The 21,729-nt window shown below is 39.2% G+C and overlaps 1 protein-coding gene across 7 annotated transcripts in view; it reads left to right on the top strand.

Annotated features, from left to right (window-relative positions):
- The window catches only part of LOC129764398 (potassium voltage-gated channel protein Shaker), a 279,084-nt gene that overhangs the window by 225,440 nt on the left and 31,915 nt on the right, over nucleotides 1–21,729 (top strand). For 2 of the 7 annotated variants that reach the window (XM_055763429.1, XM_055763450.1), the window contains exons 4-12: nucleotides 72–168; nucleotides 469–573; nucleotides 1,422–1,617; nucleotides 1,684–1,805; nucleotides 11,352–11,505; nucleotides 11,607–11,778; nucleotides 13,626–13,755; nucleotides 18,171–18,361; nucleotides 18,472–18,825. In XM_055763429.1, the coding sequence (XP_055619404.1) occupies nucleotides 72–168; nucleotides 469–573; nucleotides 1,422–1,617; nucleotides 1,684–1,805; nucleotides 11,352–11,505; nucleotides 11,607–11,778; nucleotides 13,626–13,755; nucleotides 18,171–18,361; nucleotides 18,472–18,818 (1,514 nt within the window). In that variant the 3' untranslated portion in view covers nucleotides 18,819–18,825. Of the gene's footprint in view, nucleotides 1–71; nucleotides 169–468; nucleotides 574–1,421; nucleotides 1,618–1,683; nucleotides 1,806–11,351; nucleotides 11,506–11,606; nucleotides 11,779–12,205; nucleotides 12,336–13,625; nucleotides 13,756–18,170; nucleotides 18,362–18,471; nucleotides 18,826–21,729 lie in introns of all 7 variants that reach the window. The other 5 variants (XM_055763468.1, XM_055763481.1, XM_055763439.1 and 2 more) reach the window with 4 other exon arrangements.

The raw sequence follows: 21,729 nt of genomic DNA, 5'->3' as shown, positions 1-21,729 counted from the left end.
CGAATGAATTGTTTGGTTGTCCCCGCTCCGGAAAAACAACAAAACCGTGGCGTTGCACGGATGATCACAAGGCGGTCGGTTACGGAGACCAGTCAACGTACCTTTAGATGTATTTAGCGAAGAAATTAAGTTTTATGAATTAGGCGAACAAGCAACTAACAAATTTAGGTGAGTACTGCCGGAAGTGTCATCCGTGTATTTTTATTTTTGTGTATGTGTGTTTGTATACGTGTGAGATACGTGATGAGTTTGGATTATATGTTTTGAGTGGTGTACACGAAAAAAGCAAAGATGCTGATCAGTTAGTACTTCAATGATGGTGAAACTGTAGATCGCACCTCATATGTTTTTTTCATGTTCAGCCTCGCCTGTTGACCTAAGTTTCATTCACTGTGTGTTTATTGTTTCTTTTGTCCCTTACTCGCCTTTCGAACGTTGTTCAATTTTGCAATGAAATATGAAACAAAGCGGACGCTATGCAAGCCATACAAATATAAGCAGGTCAATGCCGGGTATGCCGGGCATGCCAGGTATACCGGGCATGCCGGCGATCGTACCGAGTTCCCGAATGGCGTAATGACATTGATTTATACATTAGAAATAATCAACGTGTATCGAACTGTGAGCTGACCTGTACGAAACACCATTCGGTTCATTGAACAAATAGTTTGGGTGGAATCCCTTCATGATTGAATGTCCGACGCGAACGGGTTTGATTTTCGTTTGTATCCACTCTTTCCTGAAATTTTGGTCGTTTTTGAAGACCTTCCATGTTTTCCGGAGCTTGTTCTTCATGATCGCTCAGAATTTTTATATTTGGCGAATTTTGGCGAGGTTGACGGATTTTCCTCCTTCAACTCGAAAGCAACATCGTTGGTTTCGTACCACTTCATAACTGATTTCGCGTAATGGCACTATGACAGATCCGATTCCCAACTGCTTCGCGATCCGCCTGTGGAACTAGCCTGAATTTTCCACGACCGCGCACATATTTTTTCATCACAAAGTGTTTCGACATATCGATTTTGTACATGTAAACACTCTAAATTAGTTTTACCATAAATTTCACCATCTTTTATCCATGCAATAAAAAGCGTTGCATTTTTTTCGAGTAAAAACTTGTTCACATTTCTAAAACACAATATAATACAGGTTGCCCCACAATTCGATTTGCATTGAGGAACAAACAAAAGTAGCTACAGGTTTGACAAAGTATCGCTAGCGTTCGCAAAAAAAAACAAAACAAAATACAAAACTCTGTAGTTCCGGGTTGCTTTGATTTGATTTTGGTATGTCGATTGGAGGTAGTCTGTGTTGATTTATTGCTAACGAATAAACTATCGAAGTAAATCATTCCCCCATTTTCACTATCTTTTCTCTTTTCCCCTCCATGAAACAAATCCGAACGCGCGCCCACGCAGAGAGGATGAAGGTTTTATCAAGGAAGAGGAGAAACCTTTGCCTTCAAATGAGAATCAAAGAAAGGTTTGGTTATTATTTGAGTATCCCGAAAGTTCACAAGCCGCCAGGGTCGTAGCCATAATTAGCGTATTTGTTATACTTTTATCAATTGTTATATTCTGTCTAGAAACTTTACCCGAATTTAAACATTATAAGGTAAGTTAACTCGCGACTTCTGGACAGCTGAACAACGGAGTCAATGCTTTCTCCTTTCTCTCTCAGGTGTTCAATACAACAACAAACGGCACAAAGATCGAGGAAGATGAGGTGCCTGACATTATGGATCCATTCTTCCTCATAGAAACGATATGCATAATATGGTTTACGTTTGAACTTAGTGTCAGGTAAGAGAACTCATCGGTGTGCAACTTTGGTTACGCCTGTTTTCTCCAAGTTACATTGAAAAATTGTAAGGGGTTGTATCTAGTACACGACCGGATATTTCCGACGTAGAACTACGCAATTATATTATGCAATCCACTTGTTTACCACTTCCAATATTATTTTAGAATGCAACGAAATTTTTGTAATAGATTATGTTCTTCGTTACAAATAAATTTTATGAACGTCCTTCTACGCTTAATATGATGCCTAGGACTACCAAAATATGTGAACGGAAAAAGTTTCAAACGATCAATGTATTTTACATTTCCCTCTGAAATTATTGCACATCTCATGTATACGTAGTTCTCGAACCGCGAAAGTTCATTCACCTCTAGTATCTGAAATGACGATTTTCCCAGGCTTCTCAGTTTAAAAGTACGTTTTAGGGAAACATATTCCGGTCTGAACAACGACAAGCGAGTTCAAAAGTACTCAACACCAAAAAATACCCCCGACTTGCATGTATTTGCAAAGCGGATTCCCCCACGCACATTATTTTTGAAGTCCGTGTTAGGGAACACAGCTAAGTGGGAAAAAAATACCCCAGACTTGCATGTTTTGACAAAGCGGATTCCCCCAGGCACATTGATTTTGAAGTCCGTTTTAGGGAAACACAGCTCGGAGGGAACAAAAATACCCCCGACCTGCATGTATATTTGTAAAGCGGATTTCCACAGGTACATCGATTTAGAAGTCTGTGTTGGGGAAACCGTAAATCGGGCCAATCAAAACAGTTGGCAGTTAGGGCATTTAGATGACGCTTGACATTTTACAATTATTCAATTGTTTATCTCATGAAAAATAACATTTTATTAATAGTGATAGACGCATAGAAATATTTCCTATCAATTGATACAAACATTTTTCCGATCTGTTAAGAAATGTTCGAGTTATAAGCATTCGAAATACGAGTAGAGTTAGAACACAAATCGGCAGAACAAATGTATGGGAAAAAAGGAAGTTCTTCCAGTTTTTATGAATTTAAACCGCTTAGAGTTTAGCGAACTGTAATGTATATCATATCAGACAAATCTTAGGGAATTTCCGATTTGATTGGTATGCAAATCATGAGAATTCGTTCACAGTTCTACGTCAAAAAATAAACACAGTATTACCAATAGCTGGCCACGGTCTTCATCTATAAAATCATCAATAGCCAAAAGGAGTAGCTTCTGGGAAATACGACGAGTGACGTAAGATTTCTTGATCACATTTACAATATTAGTTTGAGCATTATCATGCTGCAAAATCACTATATTGCGTCTCTCAGTGTTTCGTTGTATTGTTTCTTCAAGGCAGTCGAATGTAACTGCGATCGCCTTCGAGTGTTCCAAAAAGTTTTAACCGCGAATTTGAAGCACTCATAGAGCTCATATTGAAGCAGAGGCTTGAAACCTTCCACAAATGACGAGAATTTATCTTGTATGAAGCGTTTGGTTCAGAATGTATACTTTAAATCGAGAGTGACTTTTAGCTTTGTTGATATATCTCTTTACGTTCATAGCAGTTGTTTGTGTTGTTTGAGAACCTATCACAAACGGATCAAACCATTTTTTTTTCTCAGCAAATTCAATTAATGTTTAACAAATTTGAAACAAAAAAATTGAACAGTAAATTAAAACTTCAGCTCATTCGTGTTTTTAAAAAAAATCTTCAAATCAAGAATTTTTAAATAACCAGTTTTAAATAACTGAAAAATGTCATGGATTATCTAAAAAAATAACACGTTCTGATTTATTCATTAGTACGAACAACCTATGCCCTCAATATGCACATAGCACAAAGCATGCTCAGTGTAATGCTTTCTCCCCTATTTGTAACTTAAGCTCCGCCCTAGCCCAAAAATTGCACCAGGCGAGAGTGTAAAAAGATGTGATTTGCGATTTCCGTGGCTGTCATTCGTTGCGTGGACACCGACTGGACAACATCGTTGCTAGACGAGCTGGACGGCGAGGGATCGAGTGCCTTTCTCAAAGCAAGAGGGGTAGTGCTGGAGTAGAGTAAAGTTTTCCAAGGGCCTTTCTCAAAGCTAGAGACGAATGAACTGCAAAAGTTTAAAGTCTCTATAATACAATACCGTACCTTACCCTTTCCGTGGCTAGAGGTGAATGAACTGCTAAGTTTAAAACCGGTCAAAAACAAAGATTCAATCATTTCTATGGCTTCCGTGACCGAGTGGTTAGCGTTTTCTGCAGGTCACACGCCGTTATCATGTTAACGCTCCCTTTCACAATCCCGCAAGCAATTCGATAAACTTAAATAATGTTTCGCAATTGTCACGAAGTCGACAGAGCTGTGAATAATACAGCTTTTGAGCTAGGCCCAACATAACAACGGCCTACTGTAAAAGAGGTCTGAAATAAACAAACGATCTTATTTTCTGTTATGCCTTTATCGAGGCTAGAGACGTATAAACATCAATGTTCGGAGCTAAGCTGAACACATGCGCCTTCGGTTGCCTCTACAAAACCACGCAGACCACACACAATTTTCATTCCGTTCTAGAACATTACCCAAAGTTATATCCTAATCTTTCGCAACAACATGACCGCATTTTAAACATAGAACTACGGAATTATTGTATTTCAATCGTTTGTTTATTTTAGACCTCTCTTACAGCAAGCCGTTGTTATGTTAGACCTAGCTCAAAACCTGTATTATTCACAGCTCTTTCGACTTCGTGACAATTGCGAAAAATTATTTAAGTTTATCGAATGGCTTGCGGGATTGTGAAAGAAAGCGTTAAAATGATAACGGCGTGTGACCTGCAGGAAACTGTATCCTGTGTTCAGCGCTAAACAGTCAAGCAGACACGTAGTGACCCTATCTGTAATGCTGGACAGCAGACCCGGGTCATTCAACGTTACCCAAGTTGATCCGAGTTGTCCTGGATCTCCAGGAGAGTTATTTCCGTAACAGGACTAGAGTACGTCGCTTTGAGTCTTGACGAACGCATGGCGAATTTCTCCGTCATGCCCGTGTCCCACGAATAGTTAACGTCTTTGCAGCCATCAATTTCGACTGAATGACAAACATCAAATCGGCCTCCTGTAACTACCTGCATTCGTTCACTATAATCAAGAACGGTAGTAGCGTTGTTGAATAATGGTTATTCGTGGTCAAAAGCGAAATCCATCGACGTTTGGAGGAAGTGTTCGTGAACTGTAAGCAACTGCTGGTCTATCTACTCCAACACAAACACGGCTGGGTTCTCGGAAATTCGTGTCACTATCACTTGACATTTTTAACGGAGATCCATGACGCATCAGAAACCAACTCTTGCATGAGTTTGTTGACAATACAGTGTACTATATCCATGTTCACGGCTCTAATGACAAGGCTCGTGGATAGCGCAGCCTATCTTTTCACGAACGATCGTCTGACTTTGACCTGCAAAGATCCGAAATAAGCCAGACCTGGCGACGAACGAGCTCGGTCTCGCATTCGGTAGAGCTATCATCAGTATTGCCACATTTTGATCTGTACTTGAAGGGTAAACAATCTTTCTCTGTACGAATAAAATGTTTGTCGCAAAGAAAATTCTGTTTTATTAGCATAAAATACATTACTTAAGCCTCAATTCCTCATTTGCTTGTTGATACTTATACATCTCTTGCTAAACATAGACTACTTACTATTAATTGTTGAAAATTTCGAGTTTCCCCTGGAATACATAAATAGAGCTCATCATGTCGTTGCTGAGCGTATTTTGAGGCTTAGTTTTGTTGTACAGGGTGGGCCATTTAAAGTGGAAGCATCTGGCAACCCCATAACTTTTGACAGAGATGTCAGATTAACAAATGTCATACCGCGTTGGAAGCGTCATTTCAGTACAATTTTAACCATGGAACAATACACACCTAAACAACGCGCTGAAATTGTTCAGCTGTACATTCAAAATAACTTCTCAATTGTGGCTTTTGGCAAAAAATCATAATGTCTGATGAGGCGCATTTCAACTTGAATGGAGGAGTGAATAAACAAAATTGTCGGTTTTATGCTACTGAAAACCCTCAATTCATCGAAACGCAACCTCTTTACGACCAAAAAGTTACTGTGTGGTGTGGCATTCATGCCGATAAAGTCATCGGCCCGTACTTCTTTGAAAACGAAAATGGAGCAACGATAACCGTGAATGGGGAGCGTTATCGGACAATGATAACCGATTTTTTATTGCCATTTGTTCGTGAAAATGAATTGGACAATTACTGATTCCAACAGGACGGCGCTACATGCCATACAGCGGCTGCCACGACCAAATTATTGCGCGAAAGATTAATATCGAAAAACGGCGATTATGACTGGCCACCGGAGATCACCTGATTTGACGCCTCCTGACTTTTTTTTTATGGGGATATTTAAAATCCAAGGTATACACTGGTAAACCAAGGACCCTGACTGCGCTGAAAGACAATGTCCGACAAGAAATTGCTGCCATATCGGCCGAAACATTGGGCAAAGTGATGGAAAATGCCGAAAAAAGGGCACATTTTGCGGTCAAGGCCAGAGGCGGTCATTTACGAGATATCATAATCAAAAAGTAGCTAGAACAAATCTCCTTGGACCAAAATAAATGAATTTCAAAAAAAAAATTTAAATTCCACTTCTTTACTTTGCTATTGCAAAAACAAATCCTTCCACTTTAAATGGCCCACCCTGTAGTTATAATCCGATTTTTGCCCACTAATAATGTACATGTGTTTTTTCTGCAACAGTGATTTCACCACGAGCAGTTTTACTTTTGGGGCACGGTATTCGTCCCCTAGCTCCTGAAAATCCCCATCGTAGAGACCCAAAAGCGATTCCATCATTACATTGATGCTTGTTAGGATGGGGAAGGTTGTAGGATTTAACATTGCAGCAACCGTGAGGTCGAATAATTGAAATCGAATCTCTTTCTCATCAGCTTGACCATCCCCACGTATTATAAATGAAATAATAAAAAAATGTACCTATCTGTACTTTAGGACGAAAATCTTTATTCTGTACCGTACAGAATTTTTACCAACAAAAATCGAAAAAATCTGTATCTTTATAGCTAAATCTGTACGTGTGGCAACACTGGGTGCCAGACGTAGAGCAGATGGTTCTGGTATCTTCCCGCAGCACTTAGCCAAGGATCTATCCAGAACACACCCCTTCAGTGACCGACCTCCTTCGGCGATCTTTTAAACAGGAGTCGATCTGGAGTAGTGGTTACATCCATATTACTCACACGTTGGAGAGTCTTCGTAGCCACATTGGTTGCGCGTTCGCTTAGCAAGCGATCGATCGTAAGTTGAAAATTCAGGGCCCTCATTGACCATATTTGTGTTGTAACAGAATAACTACGTCCACACAACAATAGTCATCAGCGATGGAGATCGATCCACGGTCGAATGAAGATCGATTCATCCATAGCAACTGCTCTGCTCTTCAAGAAACATCGGGCTGCTGTTCTATTAATAACTCAACAATGATCATATCAACTGTCTCCGCTGTCCGGTGGTCTAACTGGATAATGAAAGAACAGAAGGAAAACTCTTTCGCCTAAATGGCGATATTTATAATGTAATATTTATAGATATGATGAACATGTGACATGTACACGATAAAAATTCGGCTCTGTTACAGCTAAAATGCCTAAATAAACAAATGGGATAAAAAAGGCCACGAGTTCAATTCTCACTCCCAACATTCTTCCAAAAATGAAAGCAAAAAGTGTTGAAAGTTACTATAATAGAGCAAAAAATCTTTTTAAACAGTGTAACTACCGGGAACGTTTATACCTGAACCGGACGACAGAGATTACTTGCGCTCGGGTCAGTTCGTTCACTGTGAGATGCCCATATTCCGGTGGCTGTCGAAAATTTCCTGTAAAACGATAGATGTATTCGATGGCGCGCTATAGCTTCTAGAACTTAGAGAACCGACGCCAATCGATCAGCTTCAACACCGGCTTCAGTTCATCCATGGGTTGACGTGGTCACGATGTTTTGAGCCCTCTCAAGAACTGCAATGCAATGAAACATTTGCTTTCCGTATTTATAAACTGACCCAGAAAGTTAGAACAAACTTCAACTTGCTTATTTTTCATTTTATCAGCCAACAGAATGGCATTTTTTTCTTCACATTCAAATGTCAAAGCGCGTCTAAACTTTCACATGCTTCCCGAAAAATAGAGAGGATTGCACAAATGTTGTTCTGTTACTGTCCGCTTATTTTTATTATGCTCATTTAGCCATTCAGCTATAGCAGAGCCGAATTTATTCGTGTACATTTTTGTCTGACGATATTACACAGTAGCCATTTACGGCGTAAGAGTATTCCTATCTTATCGATACACATGTCGCCTTTTTCGGCGTGAGAATATTCCTTTTGTTCGAATGTTCACAGATATGAGGCTTCCATTGTTGTGTTATTAATAGTACCAATTACCGATGCAGCAGATCGTAATGTGAACGGTAAGGGACTGGTATTATCGTCACATAATGATTGTTGCGTGGATGTAGTAGCTAGAATAACACACAAAGACTGAAGAGAAAAAACGTTGATGTTCAAGTGATATGTGGTACAAAAATACGGAGGGGTTTTTCTTTGGGGACCTTGAGATGGACGCTAAAAAGGACCGAAGCCAAATTTGGGCAACCAAATCAAACAAGCTTTCACTAAGTGAAAAGATATATCAGTTCATGATGTGGGAAAAAAAGTAGGGAGCCTCGAAGTCCAACGTAAATCGTACCAAAGGAAGGTTGATGCTCGGTATTGAAGAGATCGCGATAATAACGGAAGCCAGAAAAGCCATTTCGGACAAGAATAACCATTGCATCACAATGGCATACGTGACATACGAAGAATTTGAATATAAATCATTACCAGCACTCCAATATTACACTCCTTGTAAAGGAAAAGATGTCGACAGAGCAGACAAATCCATTTGTACTGAGAAACTTGTTACAAAAGTGATGCTTGGTAAGCAATTGGTTCATCGTAAATGGATCAATGAACGCGTATGCTTAATTCAATTCGTGCCTGAAAAAGTTCCTCTTGTTCCTTATTCGTCGACACGATGACACTGTTATATTTTGGGCAAATCTTGCTTCACTTTAGACTCATATACCCCTTCTCCTTATACTCAACGATCGAACACCAACTTTAATCACTGGGTTCGTCTTCAACCATCTCTCGAACACTAATTCATACGAACCACCTTGGAAAAAACTATTGAGAAATTCCACAACGTTGTATCGCAGCAGCAGCTCTGTTTCGGAAACCTGATCTGACTCTTCTGATTGTCGCTTCAAATATGCAGATTGCACGAGTAATTTTGATACCCGTTCTAAAGCGATTCATATAACGATTGTTTTAAAAAAATGATCAATTTTGGAATGGCGATAAAAAAAACTACAAAAGATAATTTAGTAGGACAAAATTCCCATAGAACATAATTTTATTGACCATGTTACAAAAATATTTCGACGCCCTGGCGGCCTTCCGGCAGTTTGGCCAAACTTTCGCCATTGCTGTCGAAAACACACTTGTTGACATGTTTTTCAGTTCTTTCTCAGCTTTATTTATAAGTTCCTCCTCCGTTTTTGCCACAAAATTGTTGGAATAGACCCTCCGCTTCAGGTTTGCCATGAAATTCTCGATGGGACGCAGCTGGGGGATGTTCGAAGGGAATATTTTTGGATAAAGGAGATAACTTCTGGCAAGTACTATGTGCTGTAAATCTTCCAGTTCACCGCAAGCACCGAAAGGACGAAGAGCGGCTTTGACGTCCCCCTTTCGCTGCTGATTAGCAACAGAAACACCTTCTGTGGGAACTTGGTGTGGGAGATATACTCCACGTTGGAGCTTACCTTCATGGTGGGTGACTTGAAGTAGCTGGTTCCCTGCCAGTCGTTGCCATCCAGCGTCGTCCATAACGACCATCACTTTCAGACTTTGTTTCTAGGTCAAAGCTTGCTGTTCCTACACGACCGGTTTTGCTTACGTTTCCGCTTGATGATGTCCATCTCTGCTAGGCCTGTTGTTCCGACCTCCCGGCCCAAAGCCCGAAACGATACGGACTCCTTTGCCTTCGTCTTCTGCTTTAGTTTCAGCTGCAGTTTATTGTCGCGTAGCATCGTCCGACGAGGATATTGTAGATACCGGAATGAGCGTACCCGACGAACTCAAAGTACTTCACGATGTCCACTTTTTTCGCAACGAATTCCCAGTGCGCACAAACCATGGAGCGCAGTTACTTTACTGTTCTTGCCAAAACTTCCGCAGTTATACTGATAGTGCTGTCAAATTTCGTTTGAAAACTCATGGGTTACTATGATTGACGATGCAAAGCCGCTCACCAGGTGTTAAGGTGAACACATGACAAATTGGTAAAATTTGCCCATTGTTTCCATGCAAGCGTTACAGGGTTTGTCGGGAAAGAAATGAATCTCATTTCATGTAACGTGACTAGCGATACCCCTGCCAGTTACCTCCGAGCTCTTGGAAAGTGTGATCTCGTCGAAGCCAAGGCGCCTAGAAGTATATCCTAAGGTTGGGCAACTTGCTAAAACCACTCTTCAGCCATCTTAGAAGTCTACTGTGTTTTGTTTGTAAACTAAACACAATACGTATGTGCCCAAGCTCGCTCGTGATCAGTCTGTCTCTTTCACGCTTCAAGCAAATAATTCCCCTTCTGCTTTCTTCCGTACTGTTTTCATATACCGCTTCCCTAACCAACTGAGTGACGAAAAGGCCTAACCTTAGGATATACTTCTAGGCGCCTTGGTCGAAACTACGATTCAGAAAACATCATAGCAAACATACGCGATAAAGTTTTGTGTGAAACTAAACAAAACACCAGTGGAGACACCTAGTTTACTCCAGACAGCCTTCGGTGATGTCTGCCTGTCATGTTAGCAAATATAGAAGTGTTACAAGTGGTTCCGACGAAACTCCACGGCACGTGCATCGGCATGGCGGACAGGCGGCAATTTGACTCAACACAGAACATCGACCGAGTGTTCATTCAATTGCAGACCTTGGGAACTTGCCAAAAACGCCAAGCCTAGCTTGTGCACGAAATTGTGTCGGAAGATCCATGCGCAATATTTGTCCATACCTGTTCCCAGAACTTTGACACCAAGAATAACTGGAGTAAGATCTTAGAGTGCGGTCTCGAGACAAAACGACAAAGTGTGGTATGGCAAACGGTTTCACAGTCACCATGCAGCCCAGGCAAGGTCCCAGCGAACTTCATTTGGTTTCCTCGACTCCAAAGCCACAGGGTTGGTCGTCAGTGAATTCACAGTAGATACATCTTTGAGTGTGGTCCGATGATCTGGGCCACTCCCCGTGGTAATTGTATCACCCTTTTAATTGTAATGCGAACTGATGAGAAAACAGTTAGTTTTGATCTATTACGAACAACGATCGTACGGCCATCTATAGGAAAACGACGGAACCAAAGTAGCACCCAACAAACTAAGCGAGAAACTGATTGTAATCGTTGCTCCTTTTTATCTTCCCTTTTGCAGGTTCCTTGCTTGTCCAAATAAATTAAATTTCTTCAGGGATGTTATGAATATAATCGATATAATCGCAATCATTCCTTATTTCATTACATTAGCAACTGTAGTCGCTGAAGAAGAGGATACGTTAAATCTTCCCAAAGCGCCAGTAAGTCCTCAGGTGAGTCCACACAGTGCCGCACTTTCCATCCGAGAAGTTATGACTAAATGTGGTTTTTTTTCCCGCCCCCTCTCTTTTCTATTTCTCCCGTTCATCCACAGGACAAGTCAACGAATCAGGCTATGTCCTTAGCAATATTGCGGGTGATACGTTTAGTGCGAGTGTTTCGAATATTTAAATTATCTAGGCATTCGAAAGGATTACAAATTCTAGGACGAACGTTGAAAGCATCTATGCGAGAGTTAGGTTTACTAATATTTTTCCTGTTCATAGGTAAGTTCAACTGGTTGATGAGCGCATTGCAAGCGGATGATAACCGAACGATCAGTCAGAGTGGACAGCTAGGCTTCCGAGAGTTTTTTTTTTGTGAGACAGAAAAAAAAATCTTATCTTTTTAATACATTCTATTTATGTATATTTTGTGCGATCAACAATTGTTTGAACGGATGATTAACGTTGCTTTTGTTTCTCGCCTCCGTATATATCTCTTTCGCTCTCGTTCTCGAACTCGGGTGTTGTCGGTGTGAGAAATGAATTTTTGTTTTTCTGTCACCTTCCGCTACAAAATTATCTCGTCGTTCCTCGACGCTCCCTGCTCAAAAACAAAAAAAAAGTTTATTCCATTGGTTTTCTGTTTCCTTTTTCATCTACCACCACATTTTCCATATCAATATTCTTTTATTTTTGTGTATCTCCCAAGGTGTCGTTCTCTTCTCATCGGCCGTATATTTTGCGGAAGCTGGCACGGAAATGTCCTATTTCAAGTCGATTCCGGACGCCTTCTGGTGGGCGGTTGTAACAATGACCACTGTCGGATATGGTGACATGAGGTACACACTGAACACACGCGTATGCACAAAAACAAAACATTATTCAACACACTCACAGGAAACAAAACAAAAAAAAAACAATCAAACAAACAAACAAACAAAACTGACACTACACAAGTGGTGGAAGTTAGTGTATGAAAGTGACAATAACTTCGGGGAAAACCACAAAAAAAATCAGTATTCCTCCCGCAGTTATTGAAGTAATGCATGTCAAATCAAAGGGAAAGAGGGGGGATACTGGTTCCACGCCCTTTTACAAAACCAAAACAAACAATACAAAGTCGTACATGTGCCTCTTATCCCTGTTTCTCTCGTTGGTGTCAAAACTGTGTACTTTTGTAGTGTATATTACTTTCATTTCTTCATTTTATTCATGTTGTGAATACCATTATATTACTCGACTCGATGTTGTTTTCTCTACAAGTTCCGAAAAAAAAGCAATACATACTGCCGCCATTTTGCAGGAGAATCAAAGAAAACATCTCTCTGTTTCCCCCTTTTGCTCTAATCAATTCTCACCCTTTGTTCTCGCTCTACCTTCTCTCTCTCTCTCTCTGTTTCTGTCACTGTCACTTGCTATCTCACTGTATTTTACCCAAAGTGAGTGGATTTCGACTGTAAAATAATAATATAATCGAATGAAAAAAAAGAAGCTCAACGCAAGGTCTCCCACTTGAAGGTGGCATTGGCATTCGTCGCAAAGTTACCAAACGAGTTTTCGGATGAGATCCTAGTAGGCCAATCTTCCCCCTCAAGTGTGTTGACACACGTATTGTTTTTTTTTATTGATGTTGTACGGTATGATTACGTAAGTTTGTCATCTGTCTGTGTGTGTGCGTGTGCGTGTCTGTTTCATCCCCTTCAGATGTTTTCTGACACCTTGGTTTCCGATCATCGTTATTGGGATTATTTTCATCGTAATTTTTTTTTTTTTGGTTTAAGTTTGTTTATGATTTGTATTATGTTTTCTCGCGGAAATAGGTTAGGGTCAATAGGGTGAAACACTGAAAGGGTTACAGAACAATTTGGAGAGATTTTGTGAAATGGAAGCAAGTTTGCCGAAATATAATAGAATGTATTAAAAGAGATATGTTTCCAGTTGTGTGAGTGAGTGATGCAAGAAGAGAAAAAAAAAACGTAAAAATCTCGGAAACCGACGGCTAACGGAAGCTTGGGCTAGGGAGCAACGGTTTCGCTAAAGAAGCTAGTATATTACTCGAGCAACGGTCGCTTTCATCTTTGTTTATTTCTTTCTTTCTTTTTTGTATCTCTCTTCGGTGCTTTTTCTAGGCGTTGTGCTCTTCTCATCGGCTGTTTATTTCGCGGAAGCAGGCAGCGAAAATTCATTCTTCAAGTCCATACCAGATGCATTTTGGTGGGCTGTGGTTACCATGACTACTGTTGGATATGGTGACATGACGTATGTTTCGCTCAACCTCTCACACCTTTTCACTGTCACTTTTTATAGTTCCTACCAGCATCTCGCATTGTTTACCTAATTTCGCATCACCTTACGCCTATCGCTCCCCCACCCCTTCTCACTAGTGCCAGCTATATAATCTCTTATCGCTCTCTTTTCCCTCCCTCTGTGCAATTCCAAATAACATCGAACTAAAAATGCAGATTTTAAAAACTTGTATTTTTGATTCGAACGAAAGATTGCATTCCGTTTGGGTTGGAGGAAATATGAGTTTTCCACAGCATTTGGGAATTTTTTGACTCAAGTGTAACTTTTGAAAAGGGCGTATCGATTGTAGTAAGAGAAATCATTGATAATTTATGTCTCAAAAACTATGAGTCGTACCGAAATAGTGTCTTTGAAAGAGTTATAGAGGATTGATGTCCAAACGTGAAAATAATATATACAGGTCGGACTCGATTATATACAGTTTGAAAAAAAATATTTTTTTTTTATGTTTCAAATATGACTTATTTCAAGAAGAAATGTAACCTTTCAACGTTAAGGTGTAATTTAAGTGACTAATTCATATACAGTGGGGTAAAAATTGTGATTTTTGAAGATTTTACTTGAATTTTCATCAAGATTTAATTATATCGATATTGCAGCCAAATTAAGATAGATAGAAGTTGGGTGTCAAAGAACAAATTGTAGAGCGGTTAGAGAGCTTCAATTTGATTGATAGAAACAATCCAGTTTAATGAAAAAAATCAGGAAGACATTAATAATAATACATTAACGATTACTAACTTAAGTTTTTCACTTCCAAAATGTTATTAAAATCCATTAATTTAGATGTTCCACTACTATATCCTGTATCAAATTTTCTCATCTTTCAAATGAAAGCAACAAAATCGTCTTCCGTAGCGTACTTTGCAATGTAGAGCCAGTTCGAGGCAACAGAGTCCGAAACAAAAAAAAAGTTCTATAACTCTGTCATTGTTGAAATTCGAACATATGCGTAGAAGGATTTTTTCCATCAAATATGATCGTCTATCACCCTCTGAGAGAATCTGGATAATTTTTTTAGTCATGTGAGAAATGTGTTTTCTGACTTTAAGGGGATGAATCAAAAATTAAATTCCTCTTTTATATTCAAAAAAAAAAGAAAAATACATGCAAAAAAAAACGAATAAAAAAAATTCGATTATATACAGGATTATATATAGTGAAAAGAAATCAGAAACTGTATATAATCGAGTCCGCGCTGTACCGAGAAAAAAAAATTAGTACTCTTTTTTTTATTTACAAAAAAAACTTTATTTTCCAATATCTAAAATACATAGTTTTTATTTTATTTTTATTTTTTCATATAAAATAGAAGTCGTGCAGAAAATTTAAAAAAATGAGTCCAGGATGGTAAAACTGTTTTTGGCGAACTTTGTGGAATATCGAGTTTTTATGAATTTTCGAAACTTCGAATTTTCGTATGTTGACAATCATTTTAAGCCACAATTTAAGAATTATCATGATCTGATTTAAAACAAAAAAGCTCTTTATCAATCTCCTTCTGAATGCAGCAATTCTCGAGATATTTGACAAAATATCGCTAATTTATTGTGTATTTTATAGTAAACAGGCCCTTTTAATATGTTTGTCGTGTTATACCGCCATGTTTATGAATGTTTATGAATTTGCTTATAATTTTCAACAACTTTTCCACATACATCATTCTGGTAAAACAATATGTTTAGGAGTTACGTTGAAAAACATTATCGTTACGTTTTGTGAGTATTAACTCCCATGTCTTCAAATGATTTCCAACGTAATTCCTAAAAGTATAGTTTTACCATAATGATGTATGTGGAAAAGTTGTTGAAAATTATAAGCAAATTCATAAAATTTCATGAACATGGCGGTATAACACGACAAACATATTAAAAGAGCCTATTTACTATAAAAAACACAATAAATTAGAAATATTTCTTTAGATATCTTGAGAATGGCTGCATTTAGAAGGAGATTGGCAAAGAGCTTTTTTATTTTAAATCACATCGGGATTCATAATTTGTGGCTAAAATGATTACTAACGTAAAACAATTCGAAGTTTCGGAAATTCATACAAATTCGATGTTCCACAAAGTTCGTCAAAAATAGTTTTAATAGGACTATTTTTTTTTTAAATTTTGTACATGACTTTTATTTTATATGAAAAAATTAAAACACTATAAAAAATACATTTATAAATTTAAAAAAATGAAATTGAAAAAGTCAATAAATTAGAAATGTTTTTTTCAAATATCTCGAGAATGGCTGCAATTAGAAGGAGATTGATAAAGAGGTTTTTTTATTTTAAATCACATCAGGATTAATAATTTTTGGCTAAAAATGATTGCTAACATACAAAACTCCGAAGCTTCGAAAATTCATAAAAATTCGATGTTTCACAAAGCTCGTCAAAAAAAAGTTTTTCCATCTTGTACCCATTTTTTAAATTTTCTACATGACTTTTGTTTTATATGAAAAGATTAAAAAAACAATAAAAAATACATTTATAAATTTTGAAAAAAATGAAATTGAAAAAGTCAATAAATTAGAAATGTTTTTTCAAATATCTCGAGAATGGCTGCATTTAGAACGAGATTGATAAAGAGCTTTTTTTATTTTAAATCACATCAGGATTAATAATTTTTGGCTAAAAATGATTGTTAACATACAAAAATCTGAAGCTTCGAGAATTCATAAAAATTCGATGTTTCACAAAGCTCGTCAACAGAAAGTTTTACCATCTTGTACCCATTTTTTTAAATTTCCTACATGACTTGTTTTATATGAAAAAAAATAAAAATAAGTATTTTAGATATTGCAAATTCAAGTTTTTTTTTGTAAATAAAAAAAAAGAGTACTAATTTTTTTCTCAGTGTACATTTTGTTCACGTTTGGACATCAATACTCTATAACTCTTTCTAAGAAACTGTTTCGGTAGGATTCGTAATTTTTGAGTTATAAATTATCAAAGATTTCTCCTCCTGAAAACGATACGCCCTTTTCAAAAATTACACTTGAGTCAAAAAATCCCCAAATGCTGTGGAAAACTCATATTTCCTCCTACCCAAACGGAATACAAACGTTCATTCGAATGAAAAATACTCATGTTTTGTCATTTGTCGATTTCATTTGGAATTGCTCATCTGTCTGTCTGTCTGTCCGTCTCTCTTTGTCTTGACCTATCCACACGAAAATCAACATTATAAAACATCCGATCCAACTGCTCGTAATTGTGCCGAAATTATACACACGCATCTTTACATTTTTGCTCATATTTCTCATTTAAAAAAAACAAACACACAAGTGTGCAATTTCTACTCACGTGACAACACACATTTTCTGGCTTCAGCCAAACGGTCCTTGTTTTGTCCTTCCAAACCACCAAACACCTCAACAAACAGTAGAACTCATCCCGCAGTAGTTTTTAGCTGATCGAATAGGACCCCGTCTGAACCCATCTGTCATTCGCTAAAAATTACAACAGATCAGAACAAAATCTCTCACTCAATAGATTAGATTATGAAAACCATACCCCGCTTCGACTCGTTAATTAGAAACAGGGCATCGATTCCATTAGCTGCATGCAGAAATCATGATAGAAACAGAGCCGGCCAATTGGCACACCTAATTTGTTTTTTTTTTCTTCATTTTTACACATGACTGAAATGACATGTGGAAAAGAGTTTATCCTTCAGTTTTGTTTTCCTTTTGTTTTGATCAATTTCATCTCCAAGCTTGTATCATCTCTTGATCGCTACTATACACTTTGATTGAGTATGGAATCCTATTGTTTTCTTCCTATGTTTGCATCGTTAATTATAACTACCGAAACAAAAGCATGCAAGCATCCGTGAAGGACCCGCGCCTGTACATACAGAACAAAAGCTTTCGAGTGTTTTTCTTCATCAATATTTTTTTGTTTTGGCATTACTCAGGATGCTCACTTTTGCCGATGTTCTTCGTGCTTGATGATTTCCAAGTGTTTGGGCACTTATCGCAGCCTATCTACCCATCGGTTCTGGTGGCGCATACACTATCGGTGTGATTGTCGTAAACTGCATGTTGCAACCATAGCCATTTTCAGCCACACTCTCATCCGGATACATTGTTCCACATTTTCCCATATTTCCCCATTTTACACATAAGTCAATCACACGCACATCCACACCCACACAAACACACTTTATCTCGCGCTTTATCTTCAGCTCACTGCCTACTTCTAGTCACTGAATCACTGTGCGTGTGTTTGTGTCTGTGTGTATGTGTGTTTGCCAAAACCTGTATTTCTAACACAAGGTCCTCTTCCATTTTGTTTCCGTTTTCCGTCTGAAACTACCACCCACACCTAACAATCAACAATCAACAATCAACAACAACAACAACAACAGACCGGTCGGTGTGTGGGGAAAAATCGTCGGTTCGTTGTGCGCGATTGCCGGTGTGCTTACGATCGCACTGCCCGTCCCGGTTATCGTCAGCAACTTCAACTATTTCTACCATCGCGAGACGGATCAGGAGGAGATGCAGAGCCAGAACTTCAACCACGTCACCAGCTGTCCGTATCTTCCTGGCACTTTGGGTAAGTCTTTTTTTATTCTGGTCCGGTCCGACGGAGGGGTCTCCAACATTCGATACGATTCCTATGGTATCTCTCTCTCTCTCTCTCTCTCTCTCTTTTTGTTTCAACAGGTCAACATCTAAAGAAAAACAACTCGTTGTCCGAATCGTCGTCCGACATGATGGATTTGGAGGACGGGGTCGAGACAACGCCGGGCCTACTAGGTGAACAAAATCGTATGGTTCCATATTTAGGGGCGCATCTTACCGATAAACAACAATTGCAGCAGCAGCAAAACTGCTGTAAGCAACCGTCGAACGGCGGCGGCGTTGGCGGCGTTGGCGGCGTTGGCGGTGGGGGTGGTGGAGGCCTCCCCGGTAGTGGTGGAGGCGGTGGCGGCGGCGGTGCGGGAGCGAATAATAACCTGCAGCAACGCCACAATAGCGCATTAGCCGTTAGTATCGAAACCGATGTCTGACTACTGGGTATGATTATTTCTGCTAGTTTATCTCTTGATTTCCTGAATTATAGTTGTCCACACGGTGGCGACACGTGGTGGCAGAACCGGAAGCAGTGTCATTTACACACAGCAAAGCTGTCCTGTGATGGACGGACCGTAATTTTCATTTGTTCTCTTGAGAAAGCTGCAAGCTAAAGATTGCCGTGAATGCTTTACACTGCTTACACAGGGTTTCTCAGAATAAGGCGTGCTCAATCCAGATCCATGTTGAGTTAAACTTCATGACGAATAATAATTTAGTGGTTTGTGCTCAGAGAGAAGAGTTTTAGACTGTACAGATTTTTTTTTCAGGGCTTTTGACATTAAACATCTAATGCGAATATCTTGGCTCAAAAATCACTTCAAAAATCGAAATATAATTCAATGTTATCCCCACATTTTTGCTAACGAGACTCTTATACCGACAGTCTAGAACTGCAGCATTCTGAAATTGATGAAGTCGTTGAAGGCCGTTCCAGCCGATCAAGATTTGGCGTAACCAAATTCATGAATGCTTCATTTCAAAAATGACATAATTCCTCTTTTTGGAGTTCAATTATGTAAAATGCATTAAAAAAATATTCAACTAAGCTTTCGATCGACCAAATCTAAAGCGATTTAGATTTTAAATCAGAGAGATTAGAATCACAAACTCAGTTGTATTTCGGAATTGGTTAAAGGTACTGTTTGAACATGCACTTCTATTTTCCGGTTTCAATCAGAAAACGCGACTTGTGAATTTGTCACTAACGGTTTATTTTAAACAGTTGATTTTATTCCAAGAGGTGACTACTTCGTTCGAGATTTTATTTTCAACTGACTTAAGTCTATCTATCGCAATAGATATTTAATCTATAGTTCTCTATTGCTTATCTTCGGCCCTATCGACGATCGTGAAAGCGATCGATCGTTTATGGGCTGATCTTTCGTATCCTAGCTGCTAACGATTGTAGTAATTGCACGGTGGGCTCATGCCATGCGAATATCAGAAATTCATTTCCTAAGTTGCTATAAAACTTTGGGCTAATGCTTAAACATACCGGCCGCCTTGAAATGCAATTTGCTTTCAACCTTACACACATATGAGCTATAACTGTAATTTCCTATCCGGATGATACAATATAAATTAATATGAAAAATCATGAAATGCTTCTTCATGAAGCATAGTAAACATTGCTTCGTGCAGTATTCAGCGTCTCCATTATGATGGGTTCCCATATGGATGAATGTAGTAAATATCTTCGCCTGACTGGTGATGTCCTCTCGATGTATGGACTCATGGACTGTAGATGGAGGTTCTGCCATTCACGACGTGAGAGCCATAGCATGGTGGCTCCATTGATGCTATAAGTAAAATGAGAGGCGATTTTTTACTAAGAATTGACAATTGGTAAACGACTTCCCTGATCTGCGGAGGCGGTCCGCCTCCGCAAGCGCGTTTCGCGCTTCCGATGACCGATCGACTGATGATGAATATGTTGTGGAAATTGATGTGATCTCTTCTCTGGAGATCCCGACGTAGAATCCTCATGTCCGCTCTTGTAGATCTGATTCTGGATTATGCTGCGCGAGTTCAATTTTTGTGTCCTGCCAATTGAGTAGAAGAGTGATTGATTGCGAGAACAGAAACGATGTCAGGATACATAACTTCGCGTGGAGGTACCTTTACCCCCACTGTTTACTTGACGCCCTATGAAATTTAAGGAACAGGAACTTAGATGAGCTGGGGTTGATTTTCCAGAAAAATATGCGCGTGATTCGCTGAGATGACCGGCAGCCATGCCTGGCTGGAGATTTGCTATGGAGGACATACATTTTTTTGAATTTTTATGGAATAATTTATTAACGAAAGACTTAACTGGAATGCGGAGACCCACTGGAACGTTGGTCTCCGCAGCGCTATAAGCGCATGATGAAGGAAAAATTATTCCTCAGTTGATGGTGACTCGTTGTCTGCTATCGGCAAAATGCAGACTTTGGAGATGGCTCGCACGTAAACTCCGTCCTTTGTGCGTACCTTAACCACTCTGATGTTACCATCTTCGCCGGTGTGTATATCGATAATTCGTCCTAAACTCCATTTGAGAGGGGGTAAATTCTCATCTCGCAGCAGAACCATCGTGCCAACGAATAGATTTTTCCGCTGTTTCGTCCATTTCGTACGATTTTGTAAATTTGATAGATATTGTGTCGACCATCGTCTCCACAATTGTTGGAGATAGTTCTGGACACGTTGCCACTTGGAGAGTCTCGATTCCTGTATTTCTTGTAAAGATGGTTCAGGAATCGCCATTAGAGGTCGATTTATAAGGAAGTGTCCTGGTGTAAGGACGGTTAAATCGTTCGGATCGTTGCTGAGAGGTGTAATTGGCCTCGAGTTAAGGCAAGCTTCGATTTGAGCTACTAAGGTGGCCAATTCATCTGAATGAAGTATGACATTGCCCAATGTTCTCTTCATGTGACTCTTCATCGATTTGACTGCTGCCTCCCAGAGACCGCCAAAATTGGGAGACCTTGCCGGAATAAATTTGAAATTTATATTTTCAGTAGCTGCTTCCTTCGATATCGATTCTCTTTGGTTATTGAATAACCTTCTCAATTCGTCCAATTCACGCCGAGCTCCGACGAAATTTCGGCCATTGTCACACATGATAATTTCTGGACGACCACGGCGTGCGACAAATCGTTTTAACGCTGCGATGAATGACTGAGTTGTGAGGGTTGCGACTATTTCCAGGTGGATAGCCTTGACCACTAGACAAATGAACACTGCGATGAAACATTTGATTGGTTTACCTTTTCGATACGGATACTGGACGTTGAACGGTCCGCAATAATCCACTCCCACTCTCGTGAAGGGTGGTGCTGGTGTGACGCGTTCAACTGGTAA

The sequence above is a fragment of the Toxorhynchites rutilus genome, chromosome 1 (assembly GCF_029784135.1).
Source record: "Toxorhynchites rutilus septentrionalis strain SRP chromosome 1, ASM2978413v1, whole genome shotgun sequence".
In the NCBI taxonomy this organism is placed as follows: domain Eukaryota; kingdom Metazoa; phylum Arthropoda; class Insecta; order Diptera; family Culicidae; genus Toxorhynchites; species Toxorhynchites rutilus.
Note: the sequence above shows the minus strand (reverse complement) of the source record. Positions and strands in the feature narration are given on the sequence as shown.